This window comes from Polyergus mexicanus, unplaced genomic scaffold (genome assembly GCF_030449975.1).
Source record: "Polyergus mexicanus isolate NDT 795.1 unplaced genomic scaffold, iyPolMexi1.0 SCAF_11, whole genome shotgun sequence".
Taxonomy (NCBI): domain Eukaryota; kingdom Metazoa; phylum Arthropoda; class Insecta; order Hymenoptera; family Formicidae; genus Polyergus; species Polyergus mexicanus.
In genome coordinates, this window is record NW_027223331.1 from 6,710,127 (window position 1) to 6,733,496 (window position 23,370).

At 31.1% G+C, this 23,370-nt stretch overlaps 6 protein-coding genes and 1 long non-coding RNA gene across 14 annotated transcripts in view; 3 read left to right on the forward strand and 4 right to left on the reverse strand.

The window, feature by feature from the left end:
* The first annotated feature begins 108 nt into the window (after window positions 1-108).
* On the forward strand, window positions 109-9,853 carry Hao (Hydroxyacid oxidase). 3 transcript variants are annotated; one of them, XM_070304018.1, is made up of 9 exons: window positions 109-220; window positions 1,183-1,352; window positions 1,612-1,763; window positions 7,735-7,990; window positions 8,419-8,547; window positions 8,656-8,788; window positions 8,896-9,012; window positions 9,189-9,300; window positions 9,393-9,850. In XM_070304018.1, exons 2-9 carry the CDS (start codon window positions 1,219-1,221, stop codon window positions 9,458-9,460), a joined length of 1,101 nt encoding a protein of 366 aa, XP_070160119.1. In that variant the 5' UTR covers window positions 109-220; window positions 1,183-1,218; the 3' UTR covers window positions 9,461-9,850. The 3 variants fall into 3 exon arrangements, with proteins under 3 accessions (XP_070160119.1, XP_070160121.1, XP_070160120.1); XM_070304020.1 differs by lacking the exon at window positions 109-220 and having other exon boundaries at window positions 1,189-1,352; window positions 9,393-9,851; XM_070304019.1 differs by lacking the exons at window positions 109-220; window positions 1,183-1,352 and adding an exon at window positions 5,823-6,371 and having other exon boundaries at window positions 1,673-1,763; window positions 9,393-9,853.
* Window positions 2,951-6,393, reverse strand: LOC138937605 (N-acetylgalactosaminyltransferase 6). The gene is made up of 2 exons (XM_070304014.1): window positions 5,814-6,393; window positions 2,951-5,103 (listed from the first exon to the last, which is right to left on the reverse strand). The coding sequence occupies exons 1-2, from the start codon at window positions 5,997-5,999 to the stop codon at window positions 3,481-3,483; spliced, it is 1,809 nt and encodes a 602-aa protein (XP_070160115.1). The 5' UTR covers window positions 6,000-6,393; the 3' UTR covers window positions 2,951-3,480.
* LOC138937610 (uncharacterized) lies at window positions 8,334-9,539 on the reverse strand. The gene is made up of 3 exons (XR_011447541.1): window positions 9,324-9,539; window positions 8,909-9,223; window positions 8,334-8,806 (listed from the first exon to the last, which is right to left on the reverse strand). It is a non-coding gene; the product is annotated as an uncharacterized lncRNA (long non-coding RNA).
* LOC138937609 (sentrin-specific protease 8) lies at window positions 9,686-11,195 on the reverse strand. 3 transcript variants are annotated; one of them, XM_070304022.1, is made up of 3 exons: window positions 11,116-11,195; window positions 10,716-10,878; window positions 9,686-10,616 (listed from the first exon to the last, which is right to left on the reverse strand). In XM_070304022.1, exon 3 carries the CDS (start codon window positions 10,610-10,612, stop codon window positions 9,902-9,904), a length of 711 nt encoding a protein of 236 aa, XP_070160123.1. In that variant the 5' UTR covers window positions 10,613-10,616; window positions 10,716-10,878; window positions 11,116-11,195; the 3' UTR covers window positions 9,686-9,901. The 3 variants fall into 3 exon arrangements, with proteins under 3 accessions (XP_070160123.1, XP_070160124.1, XP_070160122.1); XM_070304023.1 differs by lacking the exon at window positions 11,116-11,195 and adding an exon at window positions 10,983-11,057; XM_070304021.1 differs by lacking the exon at window positions 10,716-10,878.
* Window positions 11,196-11,700: 505 nt separating this feature from the next.
* Window positions 11,701-16,932, reverse strand: LOC138937604 (F-box only protein 21). The gene is made up of 9 exons (XM_070304013.1): window positions 16,302-16,932; window positions 15,302-15,568; window positions 14,784-15,231; window positions 14,573-14,703; window positions 14,322-14,475; window positions 13,829-14,017; window positions 13,466-13,552; window positions 12,826-13,099; window positions 11,701-12,693 (listed from the first exon to the last, which is right to left on the reverse strand). The coding sequence occupies exons 1-9, from the start codon at window positions 16,460-16,462 to the stop codon at window positions 12,560-12,562; spliced, it is 1,845 nt and encodes a 614-aa protein (XP_070160114.1). The 5' UTR covers window positions 16,463-16,932; the 3' UTR covers window positions 11,701-12,559.
* On the forward strand, window positions 16,729-19,234 carry LOC138937606 (uncharacterized). Of its 2 annotated transcripts, none has more exons than XM_070304017.1 (5): window positions 16,729-17,035; window positions 17,116-17,420; window positions 17,532-17,672; window positions 17,757-17,904; window positions 18,168-19,234. In XM_070304017.1, the coding sequence occupies exons 2-5, from the start codon at window positions 17,188-17,190 to the stop codon at window positions 18,705-18,707; spliced, it is 1,062 nt and encodes a 353-aa protein (XP_070160118.1). In that variant the 5' UTR covers window positions 16,729-17,035; window positions 17,116-17,187; the 3' UTR covers window positions 18,708-19,234. The 2 variants fall into 2 exon arrangements, with proteins under 2 accessions (XP_070160118.1, XP_070160117.1); XM_070304016.1 differs by having other exon boundaries at window positions 16,732-17,035; window positions 17,757-18,024; window positions 18,168-19,230.
* A 496-nt stretch (window positions 19,235-19,730) lies between these two features.
* LOC138937936 (U4/U6.U5 tri-snRNP-associated protein 1) overlaps window positions 19,731-23,370 on the forward strand; it is a 5,504-nt gene continuing 1,864 nt past the window's right edge. The window contains exons 1-9 of one of the 3 annotated variants that reach the window (XR_011447600.1): window positions 19,731-20,068; window positions 20,161-20,609; window positions 20,802-20,930; window positions 21,073-21,492; window positions 21,673-21,820; window positions 21,909-22,183; window positions 22,262-22,349; window positions 22,499-22,697; window positions 22,859-22,985. Coding sequence is in view for 1 of the 3 variants with exons in the window: in XM_070304645.1 (XP_070160746.1) it covers window positions 19,906-20,068; window positions 20,161-20,609; window positions 20,802-20,930; window positions 21,073-21,492; window positions 21,673-21,820; window positions 21,909-22,183; window positions 22,262-22,349; window positions 22,499-22,697 (1,871 nt within the window). In the remaining 2 variants the exon portion in view is untranslated. The remainder of the gene's footprint in view (window positions 20,069-20,160; window positions 20,610-20,801; window positions 20,931-21,072; window positions 21,493-21,672; window positions 21,821-21,908; window positions 22,184-22,261; window positions 22,350-22,498; window positions 22,698-22,858; window positions 22,986-23,370) is intronic. The other 2 variants (XR_011447599.1, XM_070304645.1) reach the window with 2 other exon arrangements.

The following is a 23,370-nucleotide window of genomic DNA, read 5'->3' on the forward strand; positions in this document are numbered from 1 at the left end:
CAATTTATCTTTTGCCAAGAAGGTAAATAATCAATGTATTTATTACTCGGAAAAGGCGCAGATAGAGAAATAACTGATATTATGTAAAGGCAATAATTTTATACTTGGTCATACGACCGAACTGTCACTGTGTGCGTTATCTATAGCAAAAGTTTACCCAAGAACAGTCAGTCGTTTGTTAACGATTGTGGTGAGCAGATGAGAGCGAATTATTCGGACAGTAAGTTTCTTCGATTTTTATAATCCTTGTGAATTTTCTAATACGATTGATACGATAAAAAAGTTTCTTATTTTCGAATACTTTATTTTCGATACGAAACTATGATGATATCGCTGTATATTGCGTTATCAATAAAACTAGAACTAGTGATCAATCAAAAATGATACTATATTAATATCTCGACCATCCTACGTTACAACACGACATTATCTCCCACTATCATACTATAAAATATCAATCTATCTATTGATAAATATAACATTAAATATATATAACTATAACAATAAATATAACTTCCTTTGCGCGAGATTTCTAAAATAATCATGTGAATGAAAAAATTACAAGATGAGAACGCATATTTTAAAGTATCTTTATACATTATCTCAGAAATACATTAGTATACGTAAGCCTATTATATTTTTACAACATTTCTGGAATGTTATTGCAATGTTGCAATAACGTCGAAATATATTGCAATATCACCGTAACATCTTTGTAATATTGAACTGCGACTCATAAGAGTCGTAATGTAATTCAATGATTTTGTGCTGTATATATGTATGTATGAAGTAATAATCATTCGCTAAACCGTATTTTTTATGTATAAATTTTCAGAAGTAAAATACGCGCCGGCTATTAACATAGCAAAAGTAAAAAATGATTAAATTTCCTTCATCATTGAAATTGATATTTGGCAACATACAACATGTAACATTATCGCATATTTGCAGCAATTACGCGTTATTTTGTGTACTATTTTATTACATACATAAATCTCTCTCTCTCTCTCTCTCTCTCTCTCTCTCTCTCTCTCTCTCTCGATAAATACCGATAATCTTATCTGTACGTGAAATATTTTTTAAATTATACTAATGCAAATTATAAAACGAGAACGTATATCCATAAACCTTATGTTTTTTTTTTTTTTTTCAAGACAAAATATAATAATACTTTTGTTACAGATTGCAACGATATTAGTATCATTTTATCACAATAAAATGGCAGCATATGTGTGTGTCGAGGACTACGAGAAATATGCTCTGGAACATTTGCCTCCTTCCGTGAGAGATTATTACAAGGGCGGTGCCGGGGAGGAATATAGCTTAAAATGGAATAGGGAGGCTTTCAAAAAGTATAAATCTAAAAATACAAAAAAAAAAACTTTTTCGAAAGAGAAATAATTGCAGATACTTGATGGAAAATATTTACAAAGTTGTACATATATACACAATCCATGTAGATATTTATACACTGCACAATTTCTCAAATAACACTTTATCGAAAAAGAATATATAATAATATATATATATATATTAATAACATACAACTTACAACGATTAAATTCAAGGCAACAATTATTCAATTTTTGATTACTCTGAACTTTCTCACAGTTACAGGATACGTCCTAGATTTTTACGAGACGTATCTAAAAGGGATATAAGCACAACAATATTGGGACACAAAGTTTCAATGCCCTTGGGAGTCGCACCTACCGCGATGCAACGTATGGCGCATCCCGATGGAGAATGTGCTAATGCGAGGGGTAAGTAAGCATTTTGCGAAATATTTGTTGAATATCAATATGAGCGTGAGATTAAGTGTTGATCGATTAGCGTTAAAATTTTATTGTTTCCTTATTATCGGATTGGTACTTACATTCGTTGTAAAATATATAAGGATTTAATACAAATTTTTTTTTTTATTAAAATCATATATAAATATGCTATAAAAATAGTCGTAATAATGAAAGATTAGCCCAAATATACCAATGATCACAGACAGTCAACGATATCTCTTTTATATAACATCTATTTATTATTTCACATTTGTCAAAGATCCATGCTCAAACATAAACAAATATATATATATATATATATATATATATATATATATGATGTAAAGAAACTGAATATATTTTAAATGTTCTTGTTTATTCGGATCGTAATGTCAAATAGATGCTCCATTTTCGATTTTGATCAGTTTTGAATATAAATAATCATGCTTTTCTATGTTTTATTGTATTCAGTTTCTCTACTCAATTGAAGATATATTTAAAAGAAAAAAGTGAAACTTAAAATATATATTTTAAATACTAAAAGTAACATTTTATATATATGCATGTTTTTTATAGTTTGTTATATTACAATATCTTTTATTGTAAAAAAAAAATATTCCATATTTCAAGTTATTCTATAATTTACTCGTAATGGATTTTAAAAATGGGGAAGCAATCGTATATACTTTCTGGCTGAAATAAACTACGTAGATAAAAAAATAATTCATAATACTTGTTCATATAGACTATAATATATGTAATATATATATATATATAGAGTATGATGGAAAGAATTATATGATTATTATCTGGTGAGTTACATGAAATATTATTACAAGCTATTTTTCGAGAACTATTACAGATAGCAAAAAGAATTTCTCTCTTTAAAGTTTCATTTACAATTAATGGAATTTTTTGTGTGATATAGGCTGCTACTGCCTCCCCCTCCTCCCCTCCCCGCTCCTTTCCTTCCCTCCCTCCCTCCCTATTAACGAGAAGACAATTTAAAACATTTAAAAAAAAGGAAGACTTACCTTTTCTGTTCTCCTTAAAGATCTCGGTTGTATTCTATATATCATACACATGAGAAAGTTTTAGATAACTTTAACAAATATGACAAAAATTTTTTTTTATCTTTCATAATTTCCGAGAAAATAATGTGATAATTTATGTAACTCGTTTTATATAAATTTCCAACTTTTCTCAATAGATTATCTAAAACTTTGTTAGCTTTGCTTCGATAACTTATACTATAATATAAACGAAATATATCAGTTCTGCTTATAATAAGCAACATTTTTTTGAAAGGAGATATAATGTCTAATATTTTTTAATTTGAGCGAATTTTTTTTAAGTCAAAATTTAAATGTTAAGATTATTATGATGCGTATTGTATTTCTGCATATGGCTATGTAATGTAAGGCACGATAGAGCGCTTATGCGATATGTATAGACATATCCACCGATATGAAAACGTTTGCTATCCAGTCTATATATCTAAAGGAACGAAAGTCTCGCTTTACGCTACGTACAAAATTATTCTGATCGCGCGATGATTGTTGATCACCAATACAAGCGGAATATGTTGTTCAAATCGAAATTTGTGATGACTAGTAACCAGGAATAGTAAAGGTTGTTTTTTTCTGTACGAATAGGAATCCGGCCTACCTGTTTAAGAAAATGGCAATACAAAGGAAAAGAGAATTCATTTGAGCTTGGGTCCTATATTCTCCCAATTATTAATGGCCTTCATGTTAACTTGTTCTATCCGCCACTTTTGAGTGGGTGACGATTTATCGCATGCGGTCACGAATACTCTCTTGCTGCCCGGATCTGTGTCCAGGCACCTGGACGAATAACCGTGCTGCAACCACTGTTTTTCGATGTCGTAGCGCCACAATTGATTACCTTGTTTCCCGTGGCAAGGATACAAGGTCACAGGCGCTTTCTCCTCGCCCCGGGACACATCCAAGCAATCTGTACGATCCTTCGGTCTGATATCCTTGTGCCATGTCAGTCGGAATACTTGCTCACCCGACATTTTCGGATTGTCCTTTACACAAGTATCCACCACGACAAGCTCGTCTCTCTTCCGTTTTTTCGAATCTAAACATAACTCGGTCGCGCCCATGTTTCTAATTTCACCGTAGGCGAAGTCGTCCGGCTCGATAGGCGGGTAAACCTCCACGAGATCGAAGGCTATGTTCTCGATGAACCAATTGAACGGTTTACAGTGTAATCTCGCCCGCAGAGCCTTCTGCTCCGATAAATCTCCCGGATCCAGTGCCCGCAAATGCGGCCGCCTCTTGTAGATGTACTCCGCATATTCGTCCATCCACACTTCGGCGACCCTCTTGTAATTCTTTCCTAAGAAATCGCCACGACCGGGATTAGGGAATGGTGGAAACTTGCGGTAAATATGGCCGACCCTGGAGCACGGCGCGTCAAACATTTGTCCGCCGCACTGCCAGATCTTGAAGGATAGTTCGTATTGCTCGCCACCCCATATATCCAAGCCCGGATCGTAACCGCCCAACTCCCAGAAGAACTTGGCACTGATGGCGAACAAACCGCCCGCCATTATAGGGCTTTTAAATGGTTCTGCGGGTCTCTTCAAGTCCTCTGGAAGCAGCGGAAGTCGTTTATAATACAACTCCCAATCGAATGCCCCCCGGGCACCTTCGTCTTGCGCCCTGTATTCGAAAGTCTCGTAAGCTATCACATCGATGAACGGACAAACACAGGTTTTGTAATTCTGTGCGATAGGTTCTAACAATGGCGGCAGCCAATTGACGTTAGCTTCGCTGTGCGAGTCCAGAAATACGAGAACTTTTGCTCTAGCCGCCTTCGCACCCGCCAATCGGCCTCTAATTAATCCCGAACGTTTTACTAATCGTACAATCGACACTTTTGGTAAATGCTGCGCGATATAGTCATCTAATTTCTTCTTCAACTCCGCTTTTGTGCTAGCATCATCGACCAATATAATTTCTTCCAGAAGAGAGGGTGGCGAGCGATTAATCACGCTCCAACAAGTTCGCATTAATGTGCTGAAGTGCTCATTGTGAAAAGATACTATTACAGAGACTGGATCTAGGTTTTTCAAATATTTCTTCTTCTTACAGTCTGGATGGCGAATATCAGGCACTGAACGATTCATTGAGATTTCATCGCTGAGAGCAGCATTGAATCCATTTACTTGATACAACTTTTCCTTCCGTGCATCAAGAGATGGCGAAAGAAAGGCTGGTCTTCCGCGTTCTCCCATCCCAGTTTGCTTCTCCTCCTCCTTAATTTTCTCGTAGTCATGCCAATCGATTTTGTCATCCTGTAAAATGTATAAAAATCAATAATCACAAATAAAGTAATATTTTATTTCGTAATACAAACTAATTTTCTCTATTTATACAATATAAATATACGTTTATATATAGATTAAAAATTTAAAAGATAATTCTCAATTTTTTCTTCATATTTATAAATATTGCAATGGCTAAAAAAATGACAATGTGGTTTATGACACAAGTATGTTAGATATCAGAAAATGAAATATTTATTATGAAAAAGATAACAATCGAGTAGGGCACCTGGCAGCCTGATACATTCCTGGCCACTAGGAGAGACCAGAATTGCAACCAAAACTCGTTTGCTAACTATTATAGAAAGTGGATTTCCGAGACGTACATAGGATTCTATATAATCATTTTATAATTGGCATATAATATCGATGTGTTTCTAATGTTAAATGATATGTATTTATCATTGTCGATGTAAAACACGATAAATGACAAGCTATTGATAACAAGTTATTTTTTTTTTTCCATATCTGATAAATTAAAACTAATTTAAGTTATATACCAGTTTCAATTCTTCACTCAACGATTAAAGTAAAATCTGTTGTGTCATAACTTCCTTTGTAAAAAAAAAAAAAAAAAAAATTTAGTTTTCCATCTACTCGCGCGAGATGAAATGACATAAAATCCATTCAATCATAGCGTCTCTAGGTGAATGTGAAAAATTGATTCCACCTGTCCGTACCTGATATAGACGTTCGTCGTTCCCTCGATCGTTTCCCGGACCGATGGCAACTGCCGCTACGTCAAGCGGCGTCGAGATCTGACGGTTAGGCGGCGATCGCATGTAACGAAACACCACGATAGTCAGGAACACCGTGAGCACCGCCAGGAGGAGGAATTTGATTAGGCTGATTACGTTTCGTCTCATCTTCGCGAGAGAATCATGTCGCGAGCCGGCCTCCCGAGGACTTAACCTCGACTTCTCACCTCTCCTCGCATACGTGGCGGATGATCTCGCCACGACGTAATAACGTCATTTCTCCGCTGCGGTCGACGACCGAAAAATTTCAGCGACTAATTCTTCTTCGTTGACTCCTTCTCGGTTATGGCGTTTCGGCGGACGCGATATATCTTGATAAGAAAATTAGCGCGATACGTACAATTCGTACAGACAATAAATTAAACGACACGCGCAACTGTCACGCGATGACTGAACCGAAATTGCAGCGGATCGGAGATGGAGATTGGAAACAGTCCGTTGGGCCAGGCGGGTTTTTTTCACGCATGCGCGTGAAATGCGGTAAGCTTATTACACGACGCAAAGGAACAGGCAATAGAAACAGGAAATAGAAATTATTCACCAATAGGAACAGGGAATAGATATTATTCCCTGTTCCTATTGGTGAATAATTTTTATTTCCTGTTCCTATCGCCTGTACTTTTATATTGTGCAATAGGTCGTAAAGTTTGATAATAAAAAAAAGCTTTATACTTAGCTGTTTTTAAATTATTTAAAAGTTTATCAATAAGGAATATCAAATACCTACTTTTTACTTTAGCTTCTTTAATTTACTCTTTATGTCAATTTTATACAAATTATTTAACATTTCACCAAATATATAATCGTATTTGGTATATTTTTTATATATATATACTTTATTTTATACTGTTTGTTGATTATGACAAACTTTTAATTCCCAAAAACGACCAAGTACAGAGCTCATATGGGATCCCTTTATAATTGAAATAAATGCTTTACCTATACCCTATAGATTAAAAAAACCTATCTGGTCTAACAACACTAATTAGAAATCGGCCGAGGATCTCTCATCTCGCGTGCGCTCCAAGAAAAAACTCGTTCTCTCCATCGGTTCTACACGCGCGTGTTCTCCTTTGGCGCGTTTTTGCGCATTCATGCGATCCTAACTGTTTTCATCGATCGGCATCAATCGAGATATAAGTACCTAAATATAACAAAAATTTTAAGAAAATTATTATATATAAATGTATAATTTATCCACATATCTGAGACACATTCGTTAAACGAAAAAATATTTCTTATCAAAGAAAGAACTTATATAAATGATCATTGCTTTGCAAACAAAATTCGCAAATATATCATTCTTTTTTCATAAATTTAATCCAAGATATTTTCTAGTAATTCATATATATTCTCTAATATTTGACAAAGCGTGATAAACATTGATTGATAATTATGTAGAATTTTTAAACTTCTGATCTTTCTGTACAAAATATATGTACGAGTACAATGATTTAAAAAAAAAAAACATAATTGCTGCTATTCTTTAGAAAGAGGTCACCCAACAGGTGTTACGAATAATACATATAATAACAGATCGCATGTTGCATATTGCTCGCGTGATGTAATCATACAGGTGAAATCGGTTGGATACTAAAATTAGTTTATAAATAGTACAATAAAACTGACATATGATATAGCGTTACGAAAATGATCAAAAAAGAGAATAAATTAAATTATTAATAAATAAAACTAAATCTATATGATTAATTTAAGTTATTCTTCTCTACAAGATATATACCAAACAAATAAAATAAAATAAATAAATCTAGTTTTTATCGGTTAGATTATTCAAGCTATTCGCACGCCAATATTTAAGTCACTCTTTTTTATCGATTTGCAGCTGCTCAAGCAGCAGGAACGATTTTCATTCTTTCGACGATATCGACGAGTAGCATAGAAGAAGTGGCGGAAGCTGCTCCGGATTGTATAAAATGGTTCCAGCTCTACATTTATATCGACAGAAATGTTACCTTGAATTTGATAAGACGTGCCGAACTTGCTGGTTTCAAAGCACTGGTTCTCACCATCGATGCACCGTTTTTCGGTGATAGACGCGCTGACATAAAAAATAAATTTGCATTACCGAGTCACTTGAGGTACTAATTCAGATATGTTACAGATAGAGAGAATTGAATGTATAAATATCTAAAAAATGCAAAAATACATAAGTAATAAAAGTTATATAATAAATTTTATTATTAATTCTTTAAAGAGTACAAATAAAGCAACGAATGTATGAGTATATAAATTTTATATTCATAGAATTCTAAAAACAAGTTATTCTCCACATCTTTTTTACTCACTAACAATAATACTAACAATAAGACTTTGTTAAAAGAAAGCTAAATTGTATTTTTAATTTATTTATATTTATAAAAAGACCAAAGAAGATCTATTTAACACTTTGCATATTTAAAGTAGAAATTGTAATCTCTATTATCTATTAGTTTAGATTTAAACAAAATTTATTATAAGCATACAAAAACATATACAATATTTATAAATGTACAAATTATTTATTTAGATTTGCAAATTTCGAAGATGAATTATCACAACGAATAAATACCGCAAAAATCGGCTCTGGCCTTAATGAATACGTTACCGCATTATTTGATGCGTCTCTGTCCTGGGATGATGTGAAATGGCTTAAAAGGTATCTATGTGACTGGTGAAAATTTTCTTATCTTGACATATTAGATCTCTTTACATCTTCATATTTAATTGGTTAAATACAAATAGTATTCTAATCGATTTGTTGTAGAACTACAACATTACCGATAATTCTTAAAGGAATTCTAACGGCAGAAGATGCACGTTTGGCTGTGGAAAATGGAGTCGATGGCATTATTGTTTCGAATCATGGTGCACGTCAAATAGACAGCGTTCCAGCAACGGTCGGTTCATAATTCTTGCTGAAAAAATTGTAGGAATTTATAAAGAGACCGTTAATCAAATAAGAAAAATATAATACACGAAGCAAGTTAATAAAATAATCTCGCAGGTCGAAGCTTTACCTGAAATAAGTAAAGCCGTGGGAGATCAAGTCGAAGTCTACATGGATGGCGGAGTGACTCAAGGTATCGACGTATTAAAAGCCTTGGCATTGGGCGCAAAAATGGTATGACGAATTTATGGAATAGCAAATACAATGATTTGCGCGAAAGTATCTGAATAGTTTCATTCTATTTATGAATCAGTATTGTGCTGCGTTCAAATATGATTTTTTTTATCACTGCAAAAGTTTCTTGTTTGTTCCTTTTACATTCATCAATTGATTGCATCCTTTCTTATCAGGTATTCTTTGGCCGACCGATGCTATGGGGTTTGACCTACAATGGCGAAAAAGGTGCTAGCGAGATTCTTGAACTTATGAAAAGAGAAATCGACTTAGCATTCGCATTAACTGGCAAGTCAAAACATAATTTTTACCATCTCTTAATTTGTGGTTCTGTTTCTTTTTAAATTTAGTAAAATTTTTTTCCCAACGTTTTTTTCCAGGCTGCGCATCTCTAAAAGACATAACACATGATATGGTGATTCACGCATCATACTATAGCCATTTATAAAAATAAGTTTTACTTGGAATACAAAATATTAAAAAATACAATACTATAACATTTTTATATATAATATTTAATTCCTTAACATTTTTGTACGTATAAAATATTTATATATTATATTATGCCAATTATGCAAATATGCTTCCATAAAATGGAGTTGTTTGGATTATATTTTCTATATAAAGTATATATCTAACTCATAATAAAAGAATAAATTACCTTGTTTTTATATTATATAATAGATAAATAACATTTTTAACATCTGGCAATGTGTGTCAAATTGTAGCACACGTATATAAAATGTCAAATATGACAATGGAAAAAAATTGAAATATTAAGATTGTGTAGGATTTATTATATAAATAAGATTAACTGTGTAACAGGTTTATTATATAGAAGTGAAATATAATCATCTTAATTATACTTTAAATATTTATAGCAATTCTGTTATTCATTATTGTGTATATTTCTTAAATCCTGAATCAATCCTAATAACTCTATACGCTTTTTTGAGACCATTTCTGTAACTATACTATAATCACAATTGCTTATTTTTAAACCCTTCAGAATATATCTGGATATTAAATCAGCTAAACATAAGACAAATAAACCACAATCAAAGACATTATTTTGTTGTGGACAATCCATTTCAATGTATCTTCTTTCTTGTTTATTAAGAAAATATTTGATTACATTCCTAGCAAATTTTTCTGCAATAGATCTGTTAATACTATTTGATGAATCATAATGATAACACATCTCATCTTTATGAGAGTATATCAACAAACTCCAATGTGAGCCACCTGGTTCATTTCCATCGCAGTCATTCAAAGGAAAAAATATAAAGTCATAACTTGTTGCTTCAATAGGATCAAGAAATATATTATACTGCAAAGGAGCCTGCATCTTTAATAACTGAGTAACTCCAGGATCAATAAATAATAATTGTCTCTTATTATCCTTTTTATATTGTTGATCCAAATATTCAAAATAAAATCCTATCACAATGTCGTTGAGCCATGTGTCATTTTGCTCCAATAATGCGGCATCCGATGATCTCACCACATAATTGTGGTAACTCAACACAATATCATTGTCTTCCTCTAGATTCACCATAACATCAGCGCTTAAATGCTTTGAAAATTCAGGCAAATGCATAATACTGAAATCAGAAATTATTCAAAATCTAACATAAATTTTCATTTAATGAGATATAATTATAGAAAATGAGTTAGCAATACTTCATTCAAGTTAAACATACATCAAAATGAATGGAATTACAGAGGCACAAAAAAATCATAAATGTTATCGATTTCTAATTATTATTATTGTTATTTATCTCTTTTAGGATACTTTTCTATATCATTCTTTCTCCTTCAGCCGTCTCTTTTTTCTGATCTTTTGTTTTATTAATCTTTTTTCTTCTGCAATAATGTATATTATCAAATATTATGAAAGCATTTTAGAAACCCACACACACTCAATGTCTTATTACTTATTACATGGATTTATATTTAAGCATACACACTTGTGTCTCGATATTTATGCACACATTATGATTATATTGATTAAACATTTATAATTATATTTATATTGATTAATTCTTAACATATATAATTTGTTTTTTTTTTATTTATCTTATTTATTTATGCACAGCTTACATTTCTTCTTCTTCGTCTTCTTTTTTTTTATCATTGGGCACCCCAGGGATCAGCCTATACGCCAGTCGGTACAGCTTACATTTAAGCCTATCGCACAATACAAAGAAACAGGCAATAGGAACAGAAAATAAAAATTATCCACCAATAGGAGCAGGGAATAGATATTATTCCCTGTTTCTATTGGTGGATAATTTCTATTCCCTGTTCCTTTGCATTGTGCGATAGGCTTTAACCCTTAAGACATATATATATATCTAGATTCAAATATTTGCACATACGCATTCGTATGTTTCTCTCGGCAATTGCACATGTACGAGAGAGAAAAATGTGCCTATTTATCTGGATACATAATGAGATAAAGCTCTATTTATATTTAATATATCTATGATTTATATAGAGAAAAAAAAAATAAAATTATTTTTAATTATATCTTAATGAAATATAATTTTGTATAAAAACTATTTCTGAAGCGTACAATATATAATATAATATATATATAATTTTATTTTTCTTTCTTTTTCTTCAGACTAACAAGACACATACATACATATAAATAAATTTATCTTTCATTGTAATGTTATACATTTTTTATTTTACAACTATCAACTATAGATTAGAACGTTTGTTCTCTCTTTAAAACAATTAATACAATCTCCTAATATACAATATATATTATTATGTTATAAGATATAAGAGGATATACTTTGTGTTTTATACTAAAAAAAAGGGTATAGAGTGTCATATTATTCATGACTATATTATAAGAAAGAATATATTTGTAAAACATCACAATACTTGCTTAACTTTGGTGGTATAAAATAGATAGGCACACCACAGATCTCTATCCAAGGTCAAAGAAAGCAAGAATATAAGGAAGAAAAAATAAAGATAGAAAATTGCCTTGTAAAATGTACAGAATTTCTTTTATGGGCGCAGTCCTACTATTAATTTTAGAGATATTATATTGCATTATCATATGCCACATTTTGTGCAAACTTTATGTTCTTTGCAAATATATTAGCGTAAAATAAAATAAAACCCATGTCGCTTCTCTAATAAATTATATATATATATGTATATACATATATTATTGATGTAATTAATATATCTGCTATATGTATAACTAAATCAAAATATTATACTAAATATAAACATCTTGTCTTAAATCTCTCTGTACAAAAAATCGTATATAAAATTTTATTGCAATTTTAGTGCAAGAAATAAATGAAATTGAAAATTCTCTCACGTTATCAATCATGTTCAGTGAATTATAAAATATTCATTTTTTGCCATTATTTGATTAATTATTTTGATACTTGATATAATTATTCATTAAAGTAAAAAAAGGCAGCACATTTTACAAGATCTTTGTCTAGGTATTTTCTTGATAAAAAAGTTAAAAGTAAAAGTGATTAATTTTAGTATATATGTTATTAAGACTTAATTATCGCAGATCGCATGGATAATGATCCGCTAACATCTTGTTTGGTACATAGTAACCCTTTTCATGTTTACAAAAATATCGGCCAATCTCTTTGTGTTTCATCCAATTTGGATAAGATTTGTTCTCTATGGCATCTATAATCAAAAGAGTATACTTTTTCACATATTATATAGGTGAAATCATAAAGAAATATACAAACATGTAATACACTAATATATCAATAAAATATATAAATATATAAGATGCTTTTAATAATTTAATTGTACCTTCAACAACATAATACACTTTATCTCTTTCACAAAGAACTTTGTAAAACGGTTGCGATAAAGTATTGGATCCAGGAACAGGACGGTTATATAAAGGTCTGCATTGCTTCCATTCCATTTCCACGCGCGAGTTAAATTCCTCGTCCCATCCAATGATTACACCTGACAAGGAGCGAGATGTGACTTTATCATGACATGTCACAATCATTCCAACCCTAAACAACATTTCCTTTGTTCTTTGCTTTTTTTTTTGTCTTATTGTTTTATTGCAAGGCTAGAAGAAAAAAAATGCAGATTAATATCAAAACTTAATATAATATCTCTTTCACATGTTTGATACAAGATGCCACAATAGAATATTGATTTCTATATTAGCTTAAAGATTATAGATAATTAGCGTAGTTATAATTAATACAAATCATTAATCAAATTGTTTCGCTAATATATCTGTTCGATATACATTCATGCCAAGCATTACTGAATTTAAGAATATACATATATAAAAATAACAATATCAAATAGCCTAACATTAAATTACATATCCCTTTGTAAAATACCTTGTAAATAAAAAATTTTTTGAACAATTTTTTAACGCGCAAATTGATATTAATATGATTATCGTAATTATAGTATATCTTACCAGAAGTCTTTCTGTATATTTCCTGAACTTATCTAGTACCATTTCGGCGCGTCTTAATTCTGCAGATCTAATATTCTTATAGTTATTCTGCAAATATATACAAATACAAGATTTATTTAAAAATATTTTTCTTTTTTCGCTATAGTGACTCCATTGATGCGTGTGCGCGCACGTGCACACATACATTTATGTAGAAATTTGCTTGTACAATATACAAAAATGTTTGAGAAAAAAAAAAAAAACATTTAAATACATCATTCGTTATTATATTAGTCAATTTTATCAAATTGTAAAAAATCTAAAAGAATAAGAAATTTTATAAGATCTAAACTTTTTCATCCATATGTAAATTTATTTATATACCTGTATTTCAGTCAATTTAACCATGAGATCTGATAAATCCATGTGATGCAGTATATAGTAGCGACCCAATTGCGCAATAGTGTCTATATTATCTGGTTCTATTAGATGCTGGAGCTCTAATAATGAACGCGTTTCTGTTTTTTTATCACGATTTGCCATTTGCAAATTATTGATCATCCGCAACATTACCTTAAAACAAAGATATATATAAATAAGATTTGCAATTACTATTACTCTTTCTAATTGTTTAAAAAACATATATATATAGAGTAGAGTAGAGATAATAATTAATTGCAGATATTAGCAAATATATGTTGCATCAATGAAACATGTTTCATAAACAATTAGAAAGAGTAAAACTAATATATATATATTACTTATACATAGCTATATATATATATTAATTATTATCTCTACTATCTATTACTATCTCTTTATTATTTGTTACTAAATATATACACACACACACACACACACATAGATAATTGCCAACCTCTATGGGACTAGCTTTGCTATATGTATTGAAATTTTCTATAGGACACTTTTTAGCACCACGAATTCTGGGACAGTCGTTCTTGCTTAGAATACGTCCACGATGTAAGACGTCAATATAGAAGCATTCTTCATTTTTAGAGTTCGTTGTATTACTGTAAGCACACAATACATTACGTAATATAAGAATATATATAAAATAAAAGCCGAGAAAAGTGGGAGATGTTTCGAGAAAACTAAAATTATATTTACTATTTTGACTTCCAATTTAAAAAAAAGTGATCTGGGAAAGATATTAGATCACAACGTATACCAAGTCTTCTTGCCACACCTTGGAATATTATTGCCAGTAATACAGTATTACCGATTTTTCTTTTTAAAACCTATGCATTAAAAAGCACAATAAATAATAAAAGTTAATATTTAGAAAACAAGTATAGAGCTATCCTAATTTATAACTTACAAGATCTATAAGGGTATGTTGTGGATTAAAAACATCGGGAGTCACAGAAAGCCAATTCCCAGAAAAACCTATTTTATCAAATAAAACTTTTCGAAGCGTTTCTATAATCTGTTTTCCTTCTATACTATCCCATTGATTATCATCAATATTATTATGTTCCCAAGAGGAAAACAGTTCCGCGGACATCGAAAAAATTGAATGCTCGGGATTTTCTTTTTTAAGACATTCCAATACCTGCTGTGCAATGTTTGCCAATGATGCTTTCACACGCGAGTAAGAAACATGTTTTCTGGGTTGATACCACTGAGCAACAATAGTAGCTGCCTGTTCTAAAAGCTGCTGTTTATCGGAGTAATTTATAAATTTTTTCCATATATCCTTTAAATGACATTGTCGCAGGTATCGAAGAAACTTTTTGATGTAATATCTATGTGTCAAATTACAGTCGCTAAAAAATATGCATATTAATTGTGTAATAAATTCAGATCAAAATATTTAAACAGTTTATTAAACTTTACCTTGGAGGTTTTGCAAGGAAACTCATTATTTCATCTGAGAGAAAATAATAATTCATATAATACGCGCCCTTATCTGGGTGGAATAATGAATTAAAATCCTTCATGTCACTATCAGATAGATCGTCTTTGTAATAATGCATTTCAGACATTTGCATCATGTAACACCATAATTCTTTCCTACATTTTAAACTTGCTTTTACTTCTTTTTCAAAATTTACATACTCCTCGCTTTTTCGTTTATCATAAATCTTTTTCAAATCAGGCCATCTAAAATTAAGACAAAAGAAATTAATATTTTATATAATGCTCTGAAAATATATAATATTATATTATATTATATTGAGTGAATAAAGAGACATTGTGTATCAACAATAAATTTCATATAAGAAAAAGTTATATATTTTAAACAAATTAGAAAAGTTGTACAAAATCAAAATTTTCTTTTCTAATAGGCAAAAATTTTTGATGTCACTGAATAAACAAAATATAATATCAATAAATGAAACATCAGCTATGTTGAGATGTAATGATTGCTATAGTTATAAGATTGTACTACAATGAAAAATTTAACAAGCAGATAAAAATGCAGTTACATTATATATATATGATTAAGTTTATAAGATAAGATTAAATGCCTTTGCTTGTGCAAGCAATTTGGGTAATAAAAAATATCAACATTTATATACTTGTTTGCCATCATATTTAATAAGAAATTTAATACCAAAGTTTTATTCAATATATTCACCATTTGCATTTTTCTAATTTAATCTATAATATAGTCTCTTTTTACCTGAACACAACAGAAATTAGGTTCTTTTATATATAGATAAATTTAATATTCGATGGAAGTTGAAAAATACAAATTTATTATGTGTTATGTTAAATAAACTGAAATAAGTTGAAGCATATAAAAAATATTTTTTTTTACCTATACAATGATTTTAGTATAAGTTACAAAAAATATACATTACGAAAAGATGAGAAAAATCTTTAATAGTACCTTTGGTAAAGCTTGTTTTGCCAAAGTATGTTGTCATCATTGATCATATTGTGGAAATGCTTACATGTGGAAGCAAAGATCATGACATCCGTAATGCTAATATTGACATTTCCCAGGATGATGCTGATCACTTCGTCGGATAAACATGTTATTGTAGCCATTATGATACGTTTGACAAAGTACGCAAAAATGGTTTGCAGTCTCTCTTGCGTTAATTCGCAACAGATGACGGATGTGTGTATGTGACCGTTATATGACTCACAGATGATATGACTAATTATTTATAACACTTATGATACGAATGCACAATAATTACTGAAACATGCGAAAGAAATGGACCACTATATTTATCATATATATGTATCCACCTTTTCCATTTATTCCTTTATCTATTCACTAGTGTTTGCCAATGTCATAGCATATAAAATACATAGATGGAAGATCAGCCTGATCAACTGTCGACATGGGCAATGAGCAAGAGAAATTTAAAGATAGACGCAAGCATACAGGATGCATTGTAATGCGATCTTCTTCGGTTTCTTTCGAGATGATTCGGTTCGGCTATATATTTGTGATTGATGCCCCCTTTTTACCCCTTATCGTAAATCTTCTCATCGCAGACGATTAGTTTGACAGCTGTTTGATCCATTATAAATGTCAGATTAGCAGAATATGATATAATTTTTTTCCATTTTTCTATTGGGTGATAACAATTCTTCCCAGAATCAATAGTGGTAAATATATAGATGCGATAAGTTTTCAATAATAATATATTTGTACGTATATATATTCTTAAATATTCTGATGATTTCAGAATTGTTCAAAGTAAAGAGATTCTCTTTCTTTTTATTCTACATACCAACGACAAGATTATATTTTTTTGAACATGGAAGTGGATGTTGCATTAATGTGCGTTGTAAGGACTTTCCTTGAACCAGCTTCGTACATTTATGAAGATGAAAATGCGAGCATTCTACAATTAATTATGGAAGAAGATTTACTAGGAATTACAGACACTGTTTCTATAACAAGAGATTGTCGACGGATTCCTGAAGCTGAAGATTATGTTGAACACATAATTCCATCACTTAGCAGTACACAATTCAAATCTCATTTTCAGTATGTATTATTGTTATTGTATTTGTTGTTGTATGCCGTCTTAATAAGAATTAAAAATTCATGAGATCGTATTTTATTCATATCATTCTAAACGCATTTGTTTAATGACAGGATGTTACCATCGACATTTGAATTTATTTTGGATGAGATTGGAGAAAAATTAACTCGCAGTACTGATGGAAATGAAATGGTGCCTGCAGATAAGCAGCTTCTATTGAGTCTGTGGCGTTTTGCAACTACAGATTCATATAGGCAAATGTTGCAATTATCTTGATCACCGTGAATAATCCAAAATCTTAATATAGTTATGTATGAAATAATATTTCATTCTTTTAGTGCTATAAATCAACGATTTAATGTGGGCAAAGGCACAGCTGTAAGATCCGTGCGTCGTGTTGCCAGAGCATTGCATGAGCTTTCATCTAAGTATATTGTATGGCCGACAGAAGATAGAATACAGGATATTGTATATGGCTTTCTTAGTGTAAGTGGTTTTCCTGATACTATTGGTGCCATAGGTGGTACCCACATCAATATTCCTTCATCCAAGAACAATTCAGAGACCTGTGTGAATCAGAAGAACCATTATTCAATTCAGCTTCAAGTAATATATTAATACTTCCACACATAACATGATTATTTGTATTATTTATTATATAAATTATAACTATTAATTTAATATTTATTGTGAAGAATAATTATTTATAAATAATGAACAGAGCATAATTTGTATTACATTCTTTATAGGCTATTTGCGATCATACAAAGTTGTTTACACATGTTTATGTGGGAAATGTACATTCGAATCATGATACTTGTACTTCCCGCTTATCCGATCTTCAAGAATATATTAGTGATTCAAACAAATTTCCAAATAACACACATTTAATTGGAAATGCTGTTTATGGATTACATCAGCATCTTATGGTTCCATATCCTGATAACGAAAACCTTACAAAACAACAAAGGAATTATAACTTATGCCACTCCTCTGGTAAAATGATGATCAAACGAGCGTTTGCCCTTCTAAAAGGACGCTGGAAAAGTTTATTACACGTTCTGGCAATAAGTCGTATGGATTTTACATATGATCATATATTGGCGTGTTGTGTACTACACAATATTTGTTTGCTAAAAAAGGATGAATTTCAATTACACGGGCAAATGACTGTTCTAGATGTAGAAGAAACAGAACTACAAGAAGAAAAAATTGAATACAATGATAAAAATGTTGCAGAAACCAAACGAAATAATATATGTGCCAAATTACATATGAAAAATGTATGAATAATAAATAGTCAAAATAATGTTTTTGCGTGCGTATATATACAGGGTGTCCGGTACAGATTGTGTCAACGCTCGTGAGAGGATAAAGTACAGTAAACTAAACAGAAAAGTCCTGTAACATTTTTTTCTATAACGCTTTATAAAGGAGATATTATTGAGTAAAATCTATTCAACCAGCGGCGACTTTTAGCCGGACGCACGTCGGTGAACCGCCCGCCTGGTAGTGTGCGTCGCCTTAACGACGGAGCGCTCACGCACACTACCAGGCGCGCGGCTAAAGATCGGAGCTGATTGGCAGACTTTATTCAATAATAACTTCTTTATTAAGCGTTATAGAAAAAAATGTTACTTTTTTGTTCAATTTACTGTGCTCTACCTGTTCACAAGCGTTGGCACAATCTTTACCGGACACCCTGTATACAATATATATATAAATATATGTAGCATGTTCATACTAACAATTAAAAATTATACATAATCATATTATATATAAATGTAATTATTTATAAAATATATGAATAAGATGTTTATTAAATTTTTTTACTACAATAATCAAATTATTAACTTTTTGAAATAAACTGTAAGCGAAAGTTTACGATCGTAGTGTTCTCGATATTCTCGAATGTGTTTTCAATTCCTTCAAACTTTTTTGCATCTTTATCACTTTCATAGAATTTTTCGCTCTAAGACCGGTTCTACAATAAGTCGTATGTCGTTAATCGTAAGGAGATTGACCAATCACAGTCCATAATTTCAAAAAAAATTGACTGTGATTGGTCAATTTGCATACGGCTAACGACATACGACTTATTGTAGAACCGGCCTAATGAAAAAGTTGTAAGTTGATTAAGCTACCGCGTCACTTTTTGCCGCGCGGCAAGCGTTTCCGCGTCCTGTGTGCAGAAGCCATAAGCAAAAATTTCTTTGGTCCTGATTGGTCAATCAAATTGACCAATTCTACTTCAAGAAAAATTTTAGAACGCAACTCAGGAACACGCAGAATTTGTAATTCAATATGGCGGAAACATCACATTGACGAAGTTCAATAGTTTTCGTGCGTAGATACGTAGAATCGGATATAATATATCGATACAATTCGGAGTTAAAAAGCAAGAATATATAATATTATAAACAGTTGAAGTGATATAATCGTATAATAACGGGCGATAAATTCCACGGCGGCTTGCAAATCGTTAATATGGGCTCCAATAAACGTCATAAGACTGAGAAATCCCGCGATGCCAAGAAGAAGCGTCATCGCAGTCGTTCTAGAAGCTATACACCCGATCGCGAGAAATCAGAGAAGCACAGACATCACAAAAAACACAGGAGGAAAGAGCGCAAGGATTACGACAGCGATGGTATGAAATTCGATTCAAAGAAAGTATTTACACAAGCATTCATTATTATCTATTACAGGAATACAAGATCTTTTTCTTTTTCTCGTTTTCAGTTGAGATTGTTAATGCTCCACCACCGCCGAAAATATCGAAATTATCGCATCCTTCAACGCCTCCACCACCAGAAATTTCTAAACAGCGCAGTCCATCTCCTGCTAAAGGTGGAGCGTCGCAAGCTTCATTATCTATTGAGGAAACTAATAAACTTCGTGCAAAGTTAGGATTGAAGCCATTAGAGGTTGATAATACACCGAAAGATGATTCTAGTAAAATCAAAGATGATTTGGGAGAATTTTATCATAAACCTGCACCAAATAATAATGAGAAAATAAGAACACAGAAATTAAGGGAAAAGATAGGTACTCAAAAGGAGAAGAGACAGATTGAAGCAAATTTATCAAAGGTGAAAAATTTGGGTGAATATGATTCTGATGACGACACTCACACATGGATCAACAAATCTAGACAATTGGAGGAAGAGAAAAAGAAAGCAGAAAAAAGGGTAATGTCTTAATATTCTTCATAATACTCATATCGTTAGTACTTCATATATATATATATACATATATGAATGTGTGTGTGTGTATATATATGTATATATACTCACATATCTATACACATATATTTTACAAATTAGAGTTTCTATAAAGTCAGTTTATATATTTTTTATAAAAATATTTTATTTTAATTTAAGGCAAAGATGTTAGATCAATTAGATGAAGAATTTGGAATTGGTAATTTAGTTAGAGAGGAAATACATATTGCACGTAATACAGCATATACAGAGAAGAATTTGAAAGGCCTCAAAGTTGAACATAATGTTGTAAGTATATAATATTATTAATTATATCATGAATAGAATTTGATTACATAAAATATTTTGAATATATATAAGTTCAAAAAACTGTTTACTTTTTTTTTTTTTAGATTTGTAATAAGTTTTAAATAAGCAATACTTTTTGTAGGAAACATTTGAAGAAGGCAAAACTGTAATCTTGACATTAAAAGATCAAAAGGTATTAGATGAAAATGCTGATACACTCGTAAATGTTAATATGATTGATAATGAACGCTATAAGCGTAGTGTTTTAAATAAACTTAAAAAACCTGCATATGATCCATATGCTGATGAAAATTTTGATGAATATGGATTTCCGAAAAATAAAATCTTGGAAAAGTATGACGAGGAAATCGATGGTGAGAAGAAGGACAATTTTGTATTGGGTACTAATAACGCAGTGGAATTGAAACGGCGTCAAACAGAAATAGTGAAGCAACGCTTAGCAAATAAAAAACTAGAAACACTACAAATGGCAGAACCGAAATTAGCAAGCGAATATTATAATGAAGAAGAACTTACAAAGTTCAAGAAACCAAAGAAAAAGGTAGAAAATTGTTCTTTTACATTTCTATATGTAATATTCGTTAAATATTAAGTACAGTTGTCAGAATATATTCGTTAAATATTAAGTACAGTTGTATATTTTGTATTTGTAGCTTGATTTTTTGAGAAACGATATTTTGTGATGCATTATGATATAAAGTATATGTGTATATGTTTCCAGATTCGGAAAATTAGAACAAAAAAGAAATTTAAGGTCGATGATTTGGTACCCGTTGACAATGACTATCTTAGGGATCTTGGAAGTAGAAGAAGGAAGAAACCAGAAGATTTGAAGGATAATGATGCTTTAGATGTCGACGATCTAGAAGGTAATTACACAATCAAAAATACTATTTTTTTCTGAGTAGCTTTTTCTCAAGCATTTTATCTTTATTTTTATATAATTATTGTTAATAGCTCCTGCAGAAGATCTTACTGGAATAAAAATGGAAGAAGATGATAAAGAATTGGAGTTGCAATTGGCTTTAAAGAAAGCACAACGTTTGAAGGAAGGACATTCAGCTAATATTCAAAAAACTGTCGAAACAATAAAACAAGAAATTCTTAAATCAGAGGAGAATCAGGTTGGAAATATTGTTCTTAATTCTACTGCAGAATTCTGTAGAACATTGGGTGATATACCCACATATGGACTTGCTGGAAATAGAGAAGAAAACGGACAAGAACTTATGGTATGCTAAATATGACATATTATGCGTGTTTATATATTTATGTATTTTTATAATTGTTTTGTGATTAAAATTTTGCAGGACTTTGGAATGGATGGAATTAAGGAGGAGCCACCAGTAAATGAAGATGAAGATGATGGTCGTGGCGCCTGGAACACAGTACATTTAGGTATTTTGTTCGATATTGATATTAAATACATTATAAATTAATATAAAAACTGATATGTGTTTTGAAAATGAAAGAGAGAGAGAGAGAGAGTGAAAATAATTGTATATATAATTAATGTGTTTTTCTTAACATGAATTCTATATAAATAGATGACAATACTTCGGAACCAGTTGTTATGGAAGCAGCAATTTTAGATGCCGAACCATCACTTGGACACGGAGTAGGTGGAGCTTTAAAATTAGCTATGAGTAAAGGTTATTTACAGAAAGAAGATAGCAATCGGCCTTCGGCGTCACGATTTGCACATTTACAAGCTCAGAATTATTCGATAGAGGATAAAACATATGGGTAAGTAAATTATATATTACCGCGATTCGATGTAAGATAATTTCTTATCTGTTTCAAACATATATTACGGAGAAGAAACATGTAAGAAATAGTTCTTATATCGAATGCGTTTCCACAAGTATTGTGTTAGACAAGTCTCTAGTGAATTTCTGAACTGTCAGTTAACAGTTTTAAATAGAGCCCGGAAATATCGGTGCTCGGAACGGGTGATCCGCTACCACTACAAGAGTTTACCGCTTAATCGGAGGCGATAACAGATGACCTAAGAAGAGAGTAGGATTTGTTAAGGTATGTTATGCGATTCAATTGCTGCAAATCGTGTTAAGATTTTAGACAAGAAAGTCTATGTGGACTATAGGAAGATCAAGATTTGCAGACGTTAGATTGCAGAACTATCAATATGAAGATGGATGTTCAGAAAAAAAATGTTTTCAGTTTTTTGTCTTTATACATTACATTTGCGATCGTTTTATACATAACTAGGGCTTGCATGTGTTTAATACAAACCAGTATGAAGTATGATTTTACACAATAAACTATGCTCAGTTATTAAATACTTAAATTGTTTGGTATTTGCGAATATTTGAATGAGTTTTTAAATAGAAAAAAATTGAAAAAAGGAAAGAAAATATCTATATTTTTATGTGAGTACTCTGCGTTGATACCACTGCTT

Excerpts from the sequence above, each read along its gene's own strand:
- LOC138937606 (XM_070304016.1), top strand. The coding sequence starts at position 17,188 with ATGGAAGTGGATGTTGCATTAATGTGCGTTGTAAGGACTTTCCTTGAA. Across the intron at positions 17,421-17,531 it reads CAATTCAAATCTCATTTTCA|GATGTTACCATCGACATTTG; the intron begins GTATGTATTATT and ends GTTTAATGACAG. Across the intron at positions 18,025-18,167 it reads ATTATTCAATTCAGCTTCAA|GCTATTTGCGATCATACAAA; the intron begins GTAATATATTAA and ends CATTCTTTATAG.
- LOC138937605 (XM_070304014.1), bottom strand. The coding sequence starts at position 5,999 with ATGAGACGAAACGTAATCAGCCTAATCAAATTCCTCCTCCTGGCGGTG. Across the intron at positions 5,104-5,813 it reads ACGACGAACGTCTATATCAG|GATGACAAAATCGATTGGCA; the intron begins GTACGGACAGGT and ends TACATTTTACAG.
- LOC138937604 (XM_070304013.1), bottom strand. The coding sequence starts at position 16,462 with ATGGCTACAATAACATGTTTATCCGACGAAGTGATCAGCATCATCCTG. Across the intron at positions 14,476-14,572 it reads TTAAATTGGAAGTCAAAATA|TAATACAACGAACTCTAAAA; the intron begins GTAAATATAATT and ends GTGTGCTTACAG. Across the intron at positions 13,553-13,828 it reads TTAAATTGACTGAAATACAG|AATAACTATAAGAATATTAG; the intron begins GTATATAAATAA and ends ATATATTTGCAG.
- Hao (XM_070304018.1), top strand. The coding sequence starts at position 1,219 with ATGGCAGCATATGTGTGTGTCGAGGACTACGAGAAATATGCTCTGGAA. Across the intron at positions 1,353-1,611 it reads AATAGGGAGGCTTTCAAAAA|TTACAGGATACGTCCTAGAT; the intron begins GTATAAATCTAA and ends ACTTTCTCACAG. Across the intron at positions 8,789-8,895 it reads TAGACAGCGTTCCAGCAACG|GTCGAAGCTTTACCTGAAAT; the intron begins GTCGGTTCATAA and ends ATAATCTCGCAG.
- LOC138937609 (XM_070304021.1), bottom strand. The coding sequence starts at position 10,612 with ATGCATTTGCCTGAATTTTCAAAGCATTTAAGCGCTGATGTTATGGTG.